The sequence below is a fragment of the Opisthocomus hoazin genome, chromosome 15, assembly GCF_030867145.1.
Source record: "Opisthocomus hoazin isolate bOpiHoa1 chromosome 15, bOpiHoa1.hap1, whole genome shotgun sequence".
NCBI classification, from domain to species: domain Eukaryota; kingdom Metazoa; phylum Chordata; class Aves; order Opisthocomiformes; family Opisthocomidae; genus Opisthocomus; species Opisthocomus hoazin.
Genome location: NC_134428.1, coordinates 19,679,592 through 19,696,603, shown reverse-complemented (window position 1 = coordinate 19,696,603; position 17,012 = coordinate 19,679,592). Strand labels below are relative to the sequence as shown.

At 44.9% G+C, this 17,012-nt stretch overlaps 1 protein-coding gene and 1 pseudogene across 1 annotated transcript in view; both read right to left on the bottom strand.

Annotated features, from left to right (window-relative positions):
* LOC142363273 (SUN domain-containing protein 1-like) overlaps window positions 1–17,012 on the bottom strand; it is a 43,309-nt gene that overhangs the window by 17,704 nt on the left and 8,593 nt on the right. Inside the window, 6 exon segments of the mRNA XM_075436718.1 lie at window positions 206–264; window positions 377–470; window positions 1,139–1,237; window positions 2,654–2,764; window positions 3,085–3,168; window positions 4,183–4,295. Coding sequence (XP_075292833.1) covers window positions 206–264; window positions 377–470; window positions 1,139–1,237; window positions 2,654–2,764; window positions 3,085–3,168; window positions 4,183–4,295 — 560 coding nt within the window.
* On the bottom strand, window positions 12,483–16,911 carry LOC142363295 (SUN domain-containing protein 1-like; annotated as a pseudogene).

Sequence of the window (17,012 nt, the reverse complement as noted above, 5' to 3'; positions counted from 1 at the left end):
CGAGGGTATTCCTTTCACGGCAAGGGGAAGGCTACTGACTTGTCAGTACTTTGAAAGCTTGAATTGCTGTCCTAGTCACAAACAAACTTGCTCTTTTTTGCTTCTGCGTCTTCTTCATAAACCGAGAGCTCAACTAAAAACGCTCTCTTGGAACGGCTGCAGTAAGCATACACCGGTCTGTGTCATAACTAAGCGATTCACGTACCTAGTAGAAACAGGAGCGGGAGAAGAAACAGGAACAGCTTGTAGGTCTTTGGAAGGCATCTAGAGAAAGAGAGAGGAAAGTTCACATGAAACAACACATTTCTCCTCTTGTATTGTTTTATAACTGGGTAAATCATTTGCTCACAAAACACTTTTCTCAAAGGATACACACCTCTTTAGAAGAAACACCTTGAGCAAAGACATCAGAGTAGCAAGTTGATACCATCCAGTTCTAAGTAACCGGTACATGCCAGAAGCTGCCCTCCCTAGAAGACAAAAAGTGGTAGCGCGAAATGTCATTACTGCGGCACATGTTCAAAGGAACCAAGCAGAGGGACATGCAACTGTGGCCAAGAACACTTTGCGGAGCAGAGAAATGCGTGAGCACAGGCAATGCATGCAGCTTATTAACATCTAGATAGCACAAGCACGACAGCATTGTAACACCAGCTACTCAACAAAACCAACAGCCACGCAAAAATATGAAATGCTCATTTGTTAGAACAACGCTATCTTGCCAGAAGTCAATGTTTGAATCGAAGTTACCACACAATGAAGACAGTTCAAGATGTTTCAAGAAATGCACAGATTAGCAGCATGAGTTTTTGATAAGAAGAATACCAAGATGGGCAGTGACTACCAAACCAAAACATGCCCCGTTATTCTTGGCACCCCATATTCTGTGCTATTCACACACTTGTTCCCGCATGAAACGGTCTGCTTAGTCTCCCATTATGCCTGCGAACAGAAATATACCCTCTCATTACGCATATTTTGGTCAATAAAGAAAAGCAGCACATGCATTTCAAGACACCAAAGCTACAGCATAAGCATAGTTGAATTAGTGTACGCCACGTCCTGCAGAGTCCTAGTTTGTCAAAAGGAACAGGCAATGCGCGCACACACACACACACACAGAGACTGAGACAGTCACCTGGAGAAAGAACGGCCAGCCAAAGTAGAGACACCACCTTCTGAGACACAAGCCATCCTGTTGCTCCCACTGTTTGCAACACGTCAAGCATAAAGTAACCTAGATTACAACAAATTCACTTCTTGTGGTAACATACATATATGCGCTTAATCTTCTTTCCCAGCACATGCAGTAAAAACAGATGCGATCCCCTGCACATCACACGTTCCGCAATATTTTAAACCATACCTTCCAGTAATCTACAGACTTGGTTCTTCACTGTTTAGAAGCAAAGCAAGCCACTAATAAATATGAAGCCAAGTAAAAGCAAGCCAATTTAGAAACACAATTTTCATCTACAGAGATCAACAGAATGATCAACAGCATCTGTGTAGCGTATCACTTTTCCAAAAATCAAAGTTTACCTTTTGCAGCATGTTTATCTAACAATGTCATGCTAAGTGTAGAAGAAGAGTAAAAAAGTAGTACCACGAAAACAAGTTTTAAGCACATCATTACTTTAAAAGCATCTGATTTGTTCTGAGTTCTACATCAAGTTCATTGTCTGGGTTCATGTGTAGAAGAAGGAACAATTAGAAGTTTTAAATCCTAGTGAAAGAATTAATGATGCCTGAGAAATACTCACAAATAATAGGAAATATTCCCTACTAAAAGTTACAAGCAGTAAATGTTCAATACACTGACTGTTCCCAAGGATCTTCAGCAGGTCAATTTTGAGGCTCTTAGAAAGAACAATACCAACAACAACAACAAACCCCAACAGACTAGAACAAAGTGCTGTGACTTGAAGCCCACTGAAGCCAACAATTACTATTTCCAAGACTAGGACTGCTCGTTCTACAGAACATACTACGTAGTACAAATTGAGAAAATAATCCTACATTTTTAGATTAGCAGATATGTCTGGCTTCATCTGAGGGACTATAGATCTACCAACCCAATATTTTGCAAAGCATTTAGGTGACTGAAGTGTCTCAAATCATTTTCCTTTGCTGAATAAAGGGCACTCCACAGATTCTTGATGCCTCTGTCATTCAAGCTAGCAAACGCTCATCTCACAGGGAAGATGCTATCCCTCTAGAAGACTCCTGGAAAAACTGACTCTCACTAGAACAAAAATAAAATGTTAAAACCCCTTTATTCAAATCATCTGCACACCAATACCTCATACCTTGCTTTCTTTTCAAGGCAGCTTTTCAACCTGTCAAGTGTACCAACTGCCCCAAAGTGGAATCAATTAACAATATGACTTCTTCTTTCGAACATACAAGGTGTATGCTGTCCCTACACCTTGTTTTTCCTAATAGCTAAGCAGCGCGCCAAGCTTGTACGAAAGCCAGTATCAGAGCAACAATCAAACAGAAGAGCTGTTCATTAATTTTCTAGACACTTTACACTTTTCATCTACTTTGATAGATGAAGATAAGAAAACAAACGCAAAACAATATGTAGGATTAACATTGTGAGATTGCGATTCAAAACAAAAACAAAAGAAAAAAAAAGGTCCAAGTCAACCTGCATAAGAAAAGGTGTGCCAAATGGTCCTTGCTACCCTTTTAGCCCGTAAAGATTGCATGTGGTCTGTGGCGTACAGTTCAAGAGGTTTCTTCCCCTTACAGTCATCACCTGTTGGTGGTGGTAACAGTCGATTAATGGGACAAAGCCAGGATCAAATCAAGATTGTTACAAGAAAACTTGAACAAGTCTATGTCATCACACCAGTTATCAAACCAAAAACCACTAAGCAAACTACAGCAGAGTCAATCTTGCTTGGGGAAATCTTACAGTACACCAGGCAATCGCCATTCTTGCCCCTACGTTCAAGTTGCCAAACAATCGTTGACTTTGCAGCTTCCCTAGAGTCAGGGGCCATCTGATATTACTGTTACAGCAACAACCTGGTGTACAGCCCAATGCTGAAAGACAACATCAGTCATTCTACTTACATATTGATTCCTCATTTACACCAAGATGGCCATCTTCTCTGTAAAACTCCTTCACATTCATGCTTCCACAGTAGTCTGAGTGAGCTGCAACGCATTCAAACAGCATACATGGAATGTAACTCAAGTTCAAAGCCTTTCACATATGCGCATTTGAGCTATCGTGTATACAGATTTCAGCTGAACTGGCTTGGTTCACTACTAAAGCCAGGTTAGTCACAGAAAAACTGAAAAACAACCAAAGCAGCAGCCTACTCTGTGCAAACTTCTTTTTTTTCCTTCTGTAAATAACAGGGGGCCTTTTCATTCAAAAACCTTTCTTGCTTCTTTTCAGATAGCAAAGTTAGTACAAAAGTCCCCAAGTAACAACTCCTCAAATCTTCAGCTCCTGTTCCCATCATCCTCCAAATACAGGCGAAGCAATACCTCTTTGTACAGGTTTTACCGGAGATCTTAGAAGACTGAGAAGAGAGCGTTAGCAAGTTACAAGGCACTGAGGCAGAGAGAACAGGAGAGTGCAAAGTTTTATTCACACACAGAAATCAGTTACCTTCTGCCTATGGCAATTTCACTTCACTCACAGAGCAGGCGTTACAGAAGAGAAAGCACTAAAGAAGAATGGAACATTTTCGGGGAAAACAAGATGTGCTTTAGAGTAGTGCGGAGTGATGATGGCAGTTTTAGTTTTGCAAGACAGATCTCATCAAGCTTTAATGGCACAGTGGGCTTAAGGGTATGAAGACAGTCCAAACCTACAGACATTGAAGAGTTAGGATTTGACACTCTCACAGCAAACAGTTTAAAAAAAAAAAAAATCAACTTCACTTTCTCAATTTAAACATTACCTTCTACCACTTCCTTGTAAAAATCAACATGTGAATCTTAACTGTAACACATATCTCACATATGTGAATCCTGATCCTTCCAAAACAGGGGGAAAGTAGGAAAAGGGTAGCACAACTGAAAAGAGAGAAAGACAGGAGCCAGCCAAAAGACTATAGAAAAAGAACACCGTAGTGCCAAAGATGAAGTCCATAAGAAAAAAACCCAACAGACACTCCAGCTTATTGTGGAGACCAAGGAAGACAACTGAAAAGGTACCTTTTAATTCACAACCCAGCTTCAGCAAAACCATTTGAAATAGTTGCACTAACAGTGATGCAAAAGATGCTGCAGTGTGTTTGACCAATCGCAGAATCTTACTCATGTAGAAACTAACGGATTTCTTGCTACTGAGAACATACTTCATTCAAGAATAGCACACTGACAGAATTCCAAAATCGGTTCCTAATTCAAGGCCGCTCATGAAACAACTTCCTGAGAACTGAGGACTACCAACCATCAAGAAATTACAGATGGTATACAAGAGGCAGGCAGATGCAGTCAGGACACTGAGGACAAGCATCCCTATAATGGAGATTGCCTTGAAAAGGCAGAACCTTGTTTACAGCAGATTCATTTGGTTTTGAGCTTTAGGAATATGGTCACCAGGGAGTCTATTTGGAATCAGTTTTCCCCTTTGGAGTTCCATTTTTCAAGGACTTAAGGTTTAGCTTCTAAAAACACTCTAATAAGCTGCACGGTTAAATGAGGAGAAAAAACCCAAAGCAAAGTAGGACAGTATCTCTCCAATTTCTTGCATAACAGAAGCACTGCAAAGTAACTGTTCTGCTCAATTTTGAAAGTTCACATAAGAATAAAAAAAAGCATCAAAAATCTGGACCATACAGAAGCAGTTTCATCTGAAAACCCTTACCAAAACCTTAGAAATAGACACGTATTCGAAAACCGTGTAAGTCCTACAGTAGCACTGAAAAAGAAAAGCTGATCATTAGATATCAGAAGCCAACAAGTACGCAAAGTTTCAAATGAAACAGAGGAAGGTATTCCTTGTAAGCTGATATCTAGAATTTGGATATTGATAAATTTAGCAGGGCAGGAAGAGTACTTAAAGAACACTACATGAAAAAAGCATCAACAGAACTGTACACCATTCTGCCATCCACATGAAAAAAAAAAAAAAGAGAAAGTAACTTACTGGATGCATGTTTCTGGCTCCTATCCCTGGAGTAAATTCTGGAAGATGGCACATGAGAAGGCGAGTATGCTGTCAGAACCTCCTTCCGTTTAGAAAGCATGCTGCAATCCCTGCAAGTGTAGCCATTGACCACTGTGCTGTTTTCTGCTGTTTCTGTATCACCATTTCCCTGCATTAGTGTAGTATCACTACCTAGCCAACCAAGAGTAAAACATATAGAGCACTGCTATCAGTATCGCCGTCGCTAGTTACCATTGAATAGAATGCACTCGGAAAGAAAACGAAACCATAGTTACCTTTAGGGTCGACTTCATCATCAAGACCCTCAAAGGGAAAAAAAAAAAAATTTTGGTCCCAAGAGTAAGGAAGTCCCACAATCAACTACGATATCTGACAAGAACTCCAAGTGAAATTCACACTGATTTTAATACTGCAAAGAAAAGCCACTTTATGATTGGTATTGAATGCATTTTGCAGTCCACTACATGAACAGAAACAGATCCATACATTCAGACGTCAATGTAGCAGGGTAACAGACAGTGAAAAGCATTCTACCATGGGAGCAGCAGACTAAATATGAATGACAACTGCACCTTTTCTTACCTCCCATCTGACTTGAAAGCAGCTAATTACAAGCTTATGCCGTTTCTGTTGCTTGGTAACTACTTTGGTACTACCGTATTTTAAGATTCTGTTTGAAGAGCCAGGTATTTGACAGTTTAGAACGCATTCTACTGAGATTGAAACAACTCCAGGGCACAGGCACACTGACTGGAAACAAATAGTCGTTGATGGTTGGACTTGATGATCTTAGAGGTCTTTTCCAACCTATGATGCTATGATTCTATGATATAGTCATTTGTTGATCTTCTCCTACACAACACCTGGAGTACTGTCTACGTAAAGTATTCTCCTCTTCAACGAAAAAAGTAGGTTCCAGAAAAGCATACTTGTACCTCCTTGCAAAAACAAACCAGCCAGCCACAGACAAAAACCTCCTCAGGAAAGACTGCAGTGCCACGAATTTGAAACTGTCAGATGAAGGTATGTTAAGTTGAAACACACTTCTGGCTACACACAAACAAGAGAAAGCTTTTCCTTTGGCTTTGCAAAGACAAGCTACGTGTTTACCATTCTTCAAATACAGTACTCTATGCACAGATGACAACAGAGAATTACATCTATGCAATCTACGGTGCTGCATCACATATACGTTTGCCTGGCACATTCACTTGACTGTTCAACGCGTCCTGATGCTGACCACACCAGTAAATCAAGTTTACTCACTGGACTGTGAATTTCCAGCAGGCAGACATCTAAAACAAAAGAGTGAGTACGTGCACACGGCTGAGGGCAGAACGGAAACATGGATGGGGAAAGAGGGAAGATGAGGACACACGTTCATACACGCCAACCCAGAAGCAACTTTCACAGTCCGATACAAGCAATGGCAATGATTACCTACCCCAGAAATGATTAACTTCTCTCTGCTCTCGAATCCGGGATTCACCCAATGCACTGGAAACAATTGATGCATCACTGGCATGGCTATTGAAACTGCTTTGGCAGACAATGGAAGAGCGGGACAGATTCTTCCTTGGTGTGTGTCTTGCACTGCCAAATTTCTTATTCACACTTGTGCGGTGCTTCAGCACCCTACGAAACAGAGCAAAGACACATACGATACAGCACGAAAGATGCAAATTTCTCTTTGTCTCTCACTTTAAATGAAAAAAAAGGCAGGGTATGTTAAAACTGACATGACTAAACGGCTCAAATCAGGTTTAAAAGAAAGTCCTCCAACATCTATGTTTTTGCAAAGTCTCAAGAGTCCAACCAAAAAATTAACTTGTGACGACAAAAAGTGCTTACTTGGAAGACTGCTCTCTGAAGGACAGGTTTCCAGCATAAGAGCCGTCAGGATGGGTATCCTTTGGTGCAACACTGGATTTCTTCAATGCCACAGCAGATAACCGTAAGCTACGCCGCAACATTCTTGGCGAATCAAATACTGGATCTATTTTATTTTCAGTCTCAAAATCCAAAGCAGACGAAGAATAACTCGAACTGCAGCAAAACATGAAGAGCAAAGTTACCTGAGGTGAAGAGAAAATTCCCCTCGTAACAAACACGCCCTTCAAGCTAGTCTGAGTTTCCATTCAAAGCAGTTTATCCGGGGTTATGGAGCAACTCCTACAAGACACGCCACATAATACAAACAGCTTAGAAGTACGTCGATAGTCAAGGTTCTCTTCAGCAATTCACATTACAAGTTGAACAACTGAAAGCTAATGCTAGTTAGAAAGAAACAACCACCATGGAAACCCATGTTTGAAATCAAACCAGAGCAAGCATTCGTTGTACAGCTTTAGACACACAGTTCTGTGGGGACCAAGTGGAGAGAGGAAGTCATTCAGGACAGTTTCTTTGCCACGCTGAGCCACAAATTCAAAATCAGGATGCACTCTCAGTTTCAAGGTAAAGACTCATTTAGAGCCAAAGCTGATATTTTAAACATTTTGGTTGCCCGTTCCTTGCTTGGAGAACCAAAGATCCATATGCCACACTACTCCAAGTTTCCATCTCCCAGCAAGTAAGAACTTCCCCACTTGAAGACACTTCAAGACCTCCCTACTTTAGCTACACTAGTTTAACTACCATGAGTTAAAAAAAAAACCCAAGTGGTTTTAAAAGATTTCTTCATCTCTCAATCATTACAAACCTTTAACTCTGTACAATCAAAAAATGGTTTTGTCTTTCATCCGTTTTTCTCTGGTTTATCCTACAGAGGCAAGTTTACAGGCAGACAAGCTTCCCATCATTACCCCAGGAACTCTACTCCGCACTTTGACATTTGATTCTCTCAGAACCCCCAGGAAAACTTACAATCAAGGCAAATCAGCAACACAAGGCAATCACTAACAGATTAAACAGAGGAATCGGCAGGAAAGAAACGTACTAAAACAGAAGTTTAGCCTCAAGCAGAAGCCTCATACTTACACTCGAAGGAAACACTGCTGCGTAGCTGAGCCAAGCTCCTTGCTACAGGGCACTGCGCAGCAGAAGACCAGCTTCTAGAACCACCCAGCATTGTGACCCAAGAATCTAAATGCTCCAGTGCTTTTCTCGAGTGTTCTAGGCTAGCTTTCTTAAGGCGTCTGTCCCTTCTTGGGCCACAGCGATGTACAGAGATGTGACACGTTATTTCCAACGTTCCTGGGGCTTTTGTTTCTAAAATAATAATAAAAAAAAAGAGCTGAGCACAATATTGTCAATGAAAGCAGCTCCTTCTCCCCAAAATCCTAAACAAAAACACAAGCGTTAAAGACCCCAGAACATTACAAAGTAATAATGTCATTTGTATTGTAGAATCATGGAATCATTTAGGTTGGAAAAGACCTTGAAGATCATCAAGTCCAACCATAAACATAACACTGCCAAGTCCACCACTAAACCATGTCCCTAAGCACCACATCTACAAGTCTTTTAAATACCTCCACGGATGGCGACTCAGCCGCTTCCCTGGGCAGCCTGTGCCAACGCTTGACAACCCTTTCAGTGAAGATATCTATCCCAGTATCTCCTCTAAACCTCCCCTGGCACAACCTGACAGCAAAGATTGTTCTAAGCATGCCCACAAAGGTAACCCTTAGCCATCTGGGAGGGCATACAAAAAGCATTTCAGGTTGCACAGTGACTGTTGTTACCAGTCTTCAACTCAAAGCACATCTGAGCAACGTCAAAGCGAGCGCAAAAGTCACCTCACCTAAAAGGTCCTCTGCTACTTTTGCATCCGATTTCTCCAAAGACTCCAAACCCAGCACGGACACATCAGCAGCACTGTTTTTGCTACAAAACAGACAGATGCTGCTAGTGATGAACATATCGGTACAGAAAAGAAAACATCAACCAGAATTTTGTAGATTTAGTCTTTTCATCAACATCCACAGCTAAGGCACAGTATCAAGTCTCAGCATTCCCTTACACAAAAGTTATAGTCATTTGATGGCATCAGAAGAGAAGCTTCCAGGAAAGCAAAACAGATGTGGTTACGCTGGGTGCGTGGGAAGGCTCTGGAAGGCCGGGCGGGGAGGGGCAGGGCGGCGGGCCAGGCCCCACCTGAAGAAGAGCATCCGGTACATCTGATGCGCCTCGTAGCAGTCGCCCTTCTTGACACTGGCGCGCAGCTTGCCCTCCACGTGCTGCACGCCGCCGCAGTTCCTGCCGCCGCCTTTGACGGCTTCCTGCTCCGCCGCCATCATCGCGGCCGCCATCATCGCGGCCGCCATCGACGCAGCTGAGGGAAGGGGGCTCAGAGAGCGGAATGAACCCAAGCCCCAACATCTCAGGCACGAACTGGGGAGAGGGTATTGCAGACCGCTGAGACCCAGCCGGGGGGAGAGAGGAAGGGGGAGAAGGCATTTGGCAACAAAGCCCCTGCGCCTGCCCCTCGGGCAAGGGGCACTCCTTGGGTTTTACTGGCGTAGCGATTGCAGCAGGTGATCAAAAATACAGGAAAGAAACTTTGATTTCTTCTTTCAAGCATTACGTGCGCTTTCAAAAATTAAAACTCTTTTCTTTAAACATCTCACAGAATCACAGAATGGTAGGGGTTGGAAGGGACCTCTGTGGGTCATCTAGCCCAGCCCTCCTGCTGGAGCAGGGTCACCTACAGTAGGTTGTAGAGGACCTTGTCCAGGCGGGTGTTGAATATCTCCAGAGAAGGAGACTCCACAACCTCCCTGGGCAGCCGGTTCCAGTGCTCCGTCACCCTCAGAGGGAAGAAATTCTTCCTTATATTCAGACGGAACTTCCTGTGCTTCAGTTTGTGCTCATTGCCCCTTGTCCTGTCACTGGGCACCACTGAAAAGAGCTTGGCACCATCCTCCTGACACCCACCCTTCAGATATTTGTAAGCATTTATTAGGTCCCCTCGCAGCCTTCTCTTCTTCAGGCTGAACAAGGCCAGCTCCCTCAGCCTCTCCTCATAGCAGAGATGTTCCAGTCCCCTCACCATCCTTGTAGCCCTCCGCTGGACTCTCTCCAGTAGCTCCTCATCTTTCTTGAACTGGGGAGCCCAGAACTGGACACAGTACTCCAGATGAGGCCTCACTAGGGCAGTGTAAAGGGGAAGGAGAACCTCCCTCGACCTGCCGGCCACACTCCTCTTGATGCATCCCAGAATGCCATTGGCCTTCTTGGCAGCCAGGGCACACTGCTGGCTCATGGTTAACCTGTCGTCCACCAGGACGCCCAGGTCCCTCTCCGCACAGCTGCTCTCCAGCAGGTCCGCCCCAAGCCTGTACTGATGCCTGGGGTTGTTTCTCCCCATGTGCAGGACCCTGCATTTGGCTTTGTTGAACCTCATCAGGTTCCTCTCTGCCCAACTTTCCAGCCTGTCCAGGTCACGCTGAATGGCAGCACAGCCTGCTGGTGTATCTACCACTCCTCCCAGTTTGGTGTCATCAGCAAACTTGCTGAGGGTACACTCTAACTCTTCATCCAGGTCATTGATGAAGAAGTTGAACAAGGCTGGGCCCAGTACTGACCCCTGGGGGACACCACTAGTTACCGGCCTCCAACTAGACTCAACGCCGCTGATGACAACCCTCTGAGTTCTGCCATTCAGCCAGTTCTCAATCCACCTCACCGACCACTCATCCAGCCCATACTTCCTGAGCTTCCCTAGGAGGATATTATGGGAGACTGTGTGGAAAGCCTTGCTGAAGTCTAGGTAGACAACATCCATGGCTCTCCCTTCATCTGCCCAGCCAGTCATGTCATCGTAGAAAGCTATCAGATTGGTCAAGCATGATTTCCCCTTGGTGAATCCACGCTGACTACTCCTGATAACCTTCTTTTCCTCCACTTGCTTGTTGATGACCTCCAGGATAAGCTGCTCCATCACCTTTCCCGGGATGGAGGTGAGGCTGACCGGCCTGTAGTTCCCTGGGTCCTCCTTCTTGCCCTTGTTGAAGACTGGAGTGACATTGGCCTTTCTCCAGTCCTCCGGCACCTCTCCTGTCCTCCAGGACCTCTCAAAGATGATGGAGAGTGGCTCAGCAATAACATCCGCCAGCTCCCTCAGCACTCGTGGGTGCATTCCATCGGGGCCCATGGATTTGTGGACATCCAGATCGCTTAAGCGATCCCTCACACAGTCCTCCTCGACCAAGGGAAAGTCATCCTCTCTGTAGGCTTCCTCTCTTACCTCCGGGGCCTGGGATTCCTGAGGGCCTGCCTTGGCACTGAAGACTGAAGCAAAGAAGGCATTCAGTAGCTCTGCCTTCTCTGCATCCTCTCAACAGCATCTTGTCAGTTTGGAGGCAGCAGAGAAGAACAGACCGTGTGGTGAAGGGGTCCGGAGCGAGGGATCGCACCGGGGAAACCTTTTCTCAGCGGCACAACAGCCGAGACAGGCGCCCGGCGAGAGAGAGCGTGCCCCCCCCCCAAACCCCTGCCCCCCCAAAGAAGAGCGGGGTCAAGAGTGATGGCGGCACCCTCCCCCCTCACAAAAGCAGCCCCGAGGGAGCGCGAGCGACCCGCAGTGCGGCGACCAGGACAGGCAAACAGGGCCTGCCACGGCAGTTGGCACAGCAGCTGGCGCAGGCAGCTGGCGCAGGCAGGGCCCCGAGGCTCGGCCAGCTACCGGGGTAAATTCAGCCGGTGGTCATCACTTGCTCAGCTAGTAGCTATGGTCTCCACTCGCCTGAAAGCCGTCACCAGGCGGAATACGGCGACCCAGACAGAGCTCCCGCATAAACAGGCAGCTGTGCAGGTCTCTGGCTGCAGGGAGTGCCCGAGCCTGTCACTGGTATGGGAGGGCAGCAGGCAGAACGCCTGCGTGCGCTGTGACCAGGTGGATGATCTGCTCGTCCTGGTGGCAGAGCTCAAAGAGGAGGCAGAAAGGTTCAGGAGCATCAGGGAGTGCGAGGGGGAAATAGACTGGTGGAGCCATGCCCTGCCACCCCCGAAACAAGCGCACAGGATGGACGTTCCGCAAGAAGCAGAAGATCCCCTGCCCTCTCGCCACCAGGCTGAAGGAGAGCACCTGAGAGACAGCGGGGAATGGAAACGGGTCCCTGCTCGGGGCGGCAGGCGAATCCCCTCCCGGCCTCCCTCTCCACCCCAGGTGCCCTGACGCAATAGGTATGAGGCAATGGAACCGGAGGGGCAGGCAAATGACGAGGCGGACGAAGGCCCACGCATGGGCTTGCCCAGACCTAGGCAGTCAGCCCCACGCATCACGACTGCCTCCACGAAGAAAAAGGCAAGATTCCAGTCTTCTAGGCTTTCCGGCATATACAAAAATCGAGAACAAAATGCACAACCGTAAAACCAGTCCAAGCTGAAGTGTTGGAGATTATTCGGCAAGTTTCCCATGCACTCTGAACCGATAAAGGCAGGTATATTCCGGATGTCCCCAGTTAGAAAACACTCTCAGTTCCACTATTTGGAATGCGTTTTCACTTTTCTCCTGCAGAAGGAAAAAACAAACAGACAAACCAGAGTTTGGTTTTGAGTATAAACAGGTGCAACTGAAGGTGCTTTCTTTCATTCCTGCAACTACCAACTTTGATTAATAACTGAGTGATGCCTTGGGAACCTTCTGCCACTTGGAACAGAACCTTCTTTGCCTTACAACCGTTTTGTTGGGTTTTTTGTTGTGAAGGGAGTCAGAAGCAGCATGAAGCAGACTCCTCATACGTTCGGTATCTTCACACCACTTGTGTCCACCTGGCACAAAACTTTCCTCCCCTCTAAACTATCCGAACCTTAGGTTTTGAGGCAGATCAGTAGCTACTTTCCACCTCAGTTTCTACGGTGCCCAACAGAGAATGAAGCCTTTTTCCTTCACTGCTCATTGTGCACTACCCTAGAAAATATGCGTGTGCTTCTTCTGACACTTGAAATCTTCTCATCCAGACTTACCATCACTGGAAAGGTCTGCAGTGGTTCTCCGTCTTGGTCGTAGACATACTGTCCTAGAAGCTTGCCGCCTTCTTGATATTCATTATCTAGACCCTACAACAACAGGAGAAAGACGTTTGCTTCCATCACATTTCAAGTCAAACCAAAGCCAGAAGCATGCCTACCTAACTGCCTGTCAACGCAAGTCTCTGAAACCGAGGTCAGAATACTTCCCGTGGAACTTCATGCTTCTTCAGCCACAGCTCTGCATTTGACTTTCCTGAACTGCAAAGAGCTGTGCTATGTTTGTATGTTGCTATTTTCATGGTCAAACCCCATCATTTCCATGGCACAACCAACATCGCAGTGTACAATGTAAACTGCTCAGGACAAACAAGAATGAGAAAACAGCAACATCACAAACAAGACGGAAGCCAAGATTCAGATGCTTGCAGACGGCGGCTTCAGCATTTAATGGAGCTAGACAAATGTTCTCAGGTATCACAGCTGCACTCTGATGTAGCCTGTGGTCTTCTGTTCTGCAGTCCTGCCTAAGCAGCTGTGGTGCTAGTTAAAATCAATTTAAAACACACTGAAGGCACATCACAGACAAGGTGCAAAGCCAACACTGGGGAGGGAGAGGGTAAGCAGTAGGAGTGGTGGAAGGATGGAACAATTTGAGTGCCTGAAAGAACGATACCAAATCAAAAACAATCACCTCCCTCCAAAAATGTTTACTACTGTATAAAGCAGGAAAAAAAGAAACAGCTCCCTCAAAATTAGCTGCAACACTTCTTATTCCTAATCTCAAAGCTGATTACAAGAACAGCAATTTTAAAAGCAAGCAGTTTCTCTCCTTAGCTGTCCTCCCTTCAGTCCTTATTTTCCAAGATCTGCGCCACAAATATTCTTTATGCATACAAATATCCTCTGAAGTTCACAGACAGACTTACATATACTGCAAAGCTCCTCAGAGCACTGGAGATCTCTCCTGTTGGTGAAAGTGCTTTTGGGATGTGTTCCAACGTAAAGGCAGTCGGATAGATCTTCCTTGAAAGTCGAACTACGAGATACCCCTGTGATCCTTTGAAAGCCCAGCAGTTTCCTGGATACACGTCCGGCTAGACAGGAGGAAAGGGGAGAGAACAGGATGGAACACAACAGCAACAACAAAACCTGCAGCCACAAGCATTTTGCCAGAAAGAGTTGTGGCAAATTCTGAATTATTAGGGACAGTCTTAGAGAGTAAGTGGCAGAATATTATCTATTTGGTAGCATCCTTCAGGGAGACAGCACATCCTCCCGAACAGCCAGCAGCGTTTTGAAGATCCGCCTGGAGACTACTTCACAACAGGAACCCTCCCAGTGCTCACACTCTGCAGAAGTCCAGTGTACCACCCAAGCCTCCTAGCAGGGTCTTCGTTTTGCTAGAAGACGACTTGAGCAGTGCCCAGGAACTACCAGAAGAATGGCACTCTTGGGAACATCGTTCAAAGGACCCGTGCCCCACAGTGTGTTGCAGACAGAAACATCCAGCATCCAAGAAACAATCCAAACCCCTCAGCACAAAATAACATTGCTGAATTTCTTTACTCGGCCTTTAATTACCTGAATCACCGCCCTTGGAGGCTGAGAGAAGTACCACAGAGGAATTCCAAAGAGACTGATCACTGCTGGTTTGGTGTCATAGGTTTCAGAACAGCGAGTACTCAGAATGCTGCCAAATTAAAAAAGAGGTATCAGGTTAGCTGAAATAATTACTCATTTCTTCCTGAAGACTTTTCAGCCAGAGATTTGTACAAAGCTTCGTGAACATACCAGTTCTTTTCCTCAAAACCAACTAGTAAAGATACTGTTCAAGTCTAGTCATTGGCTGGGGATACAATGCTTCTATCAAGTACAGTGTTCTTTTCAGAATGTTCAAGGCTTTTCACCTCAGAGGGCTAAAACATACACATTTTCCCTAGCGAGTTCAGTGGTGCATACACCCCACGCAAGCAGATCTTTCGACATTTTTAGTAGACACTATAAAATAACACGAATCGTGAAAGTGGAGTTTCCTCCACTATTTACCTCCCGATTCCAAGGCGAAATCCACCATACCAGTCTTGTCTTGAGAGAAAAGTTTCAGGGCATTGTTTACAATAGTCTGGGCTTGCTACAGATATACACATAGAAGAGGAGAAAGGGAAGAATTTAATAATATCAACTGATAAAGTAATTGATCTATACACATCTGTATACATGTAGAATAAGCATCTTTTTGAGATGCTGCACTCCATCGCAAGTCTTTGAAAGCCTCTCTCAAGACAGAGGCCATTTTTAGTGCATGGTTTTTTGGCTTAAAATACAAATTCATACTGCATATTGACTGGTGCCTTCTTCAAAAGTTGCATTCTTTCCCCCACCTTCCCAAGACCCTGAGCTGCATTGCTTTGGTATAGCTGTTTTTTGGGAATTCTGCAATTTTCAAGATAGCATACTTTGGAATAAAAAACCAACATTCGCAACAGGCAACAAGCAATGCTGTAAGCGTACGCTTCATCAAGCATTTTCTGTAGTTCTCCCCATTTCAATTCATGTTCTAAACATCTCTTCAAGTCACTGACATTTATATTGACTGCGATGCTCCACAAAAAATAACCTAGAAAAGGACTCCTTACAGTTTTAGTTGAACTTGCGAGAACTTCAACTCACTCACCGCTTCTGTGATTCCATGAACCCCTGCATTAGTCACAGCCTTTGTTACTACTGCAGATGTTAGCTTTTTGGTTTGTCACAGACATATGGAGAGCGATCTTCTGGAGGATCTGCAACTCTAGATCCCGCAGAAAAGGCTGCAGATCACTTTTGCTCACAAAATTGGATGCAAGCCTGAATCAAATGGCTAGTAATCTGTATTACTAAAACAGGATACGTCGATCAGCACCAGAAAGCACCAACAACTGACTATCTTACCTTTTGCTCCAGTCTCACATCTTGAGAATGTTGACTCATCATATTTCTTATTAGCGTCAATGTTTTGCTTTTGTCACTTTTCTGGGCAACCTGGGCTATATATTTCATCAAGGTGATGGTATCTCTCAGACAGAAAGGCCATTTGCTTTTCCAGCTCACTTTCACTTTCACGACCAGAAGCAGAGATGTTGATGGTACCCTAAGTTATACAGAATTTTTTTTTTAATATATGTAAAGATCAAGAGATTTATTCACATTAGCCTTGTGTGTCAAGTAGTTCTTGCCAAATATTGAAGGCATGGCAGCTCAGAAGTCTTCCAAGACATCAGAGTTCTTCCCTAGACTGTTCTCCCTTACCTCTGGAGGTTGCACAGAGTGCAAAGAATCAGCCTGCGGTTCACGAACACGGAGAGAGTCCTCTGTTCTCTGTATTCTATCAATTTTGATCCAGTTCAACGAAGGTAATAGTAAGAAGAAGCCATCAAACCCACAGAACCATATACCTAGATCACAAACAAAAGGCAAAAAGGGTGTTCAATAGAATTCCCCCTGAAGACTGCTTAGATCTACAGGTCGTCTTCCTACTTCGTGACACAAGCTACCTTAAGTTTGCAAGGTAGACGTCACACAGCGCACACTACTCCAGTCTAAACAAAAATCAGTATGAGCCAGCTGTCAAACTGTGAAGTCAAGCACTCAAGCACATTGGGGAACATCCATCAGTACCGCTCACACCGTTGTATGGCAGGCAGCTTGCGCTTATGTCTCATGGTATATCCTCAGTCTCATACTACTGCGTCCCTGGGACCTAGATCTCATTTACCAATTAAGACAGGCCATGCTCACTGAAGGCAGATGTAAAAACTGCTTTTTATCTCCATGGAAAATATCTTGCCCTGTACCCTACGTACTACTTACCACATTGTTTCCACGGAAGCCCAAGTTTCTTCCAACTTTTGTTACATATTAGGCAATCTCACAGTTCACAAACATGACGCTTGTTTTCGCACTATCTTAGCAAGAA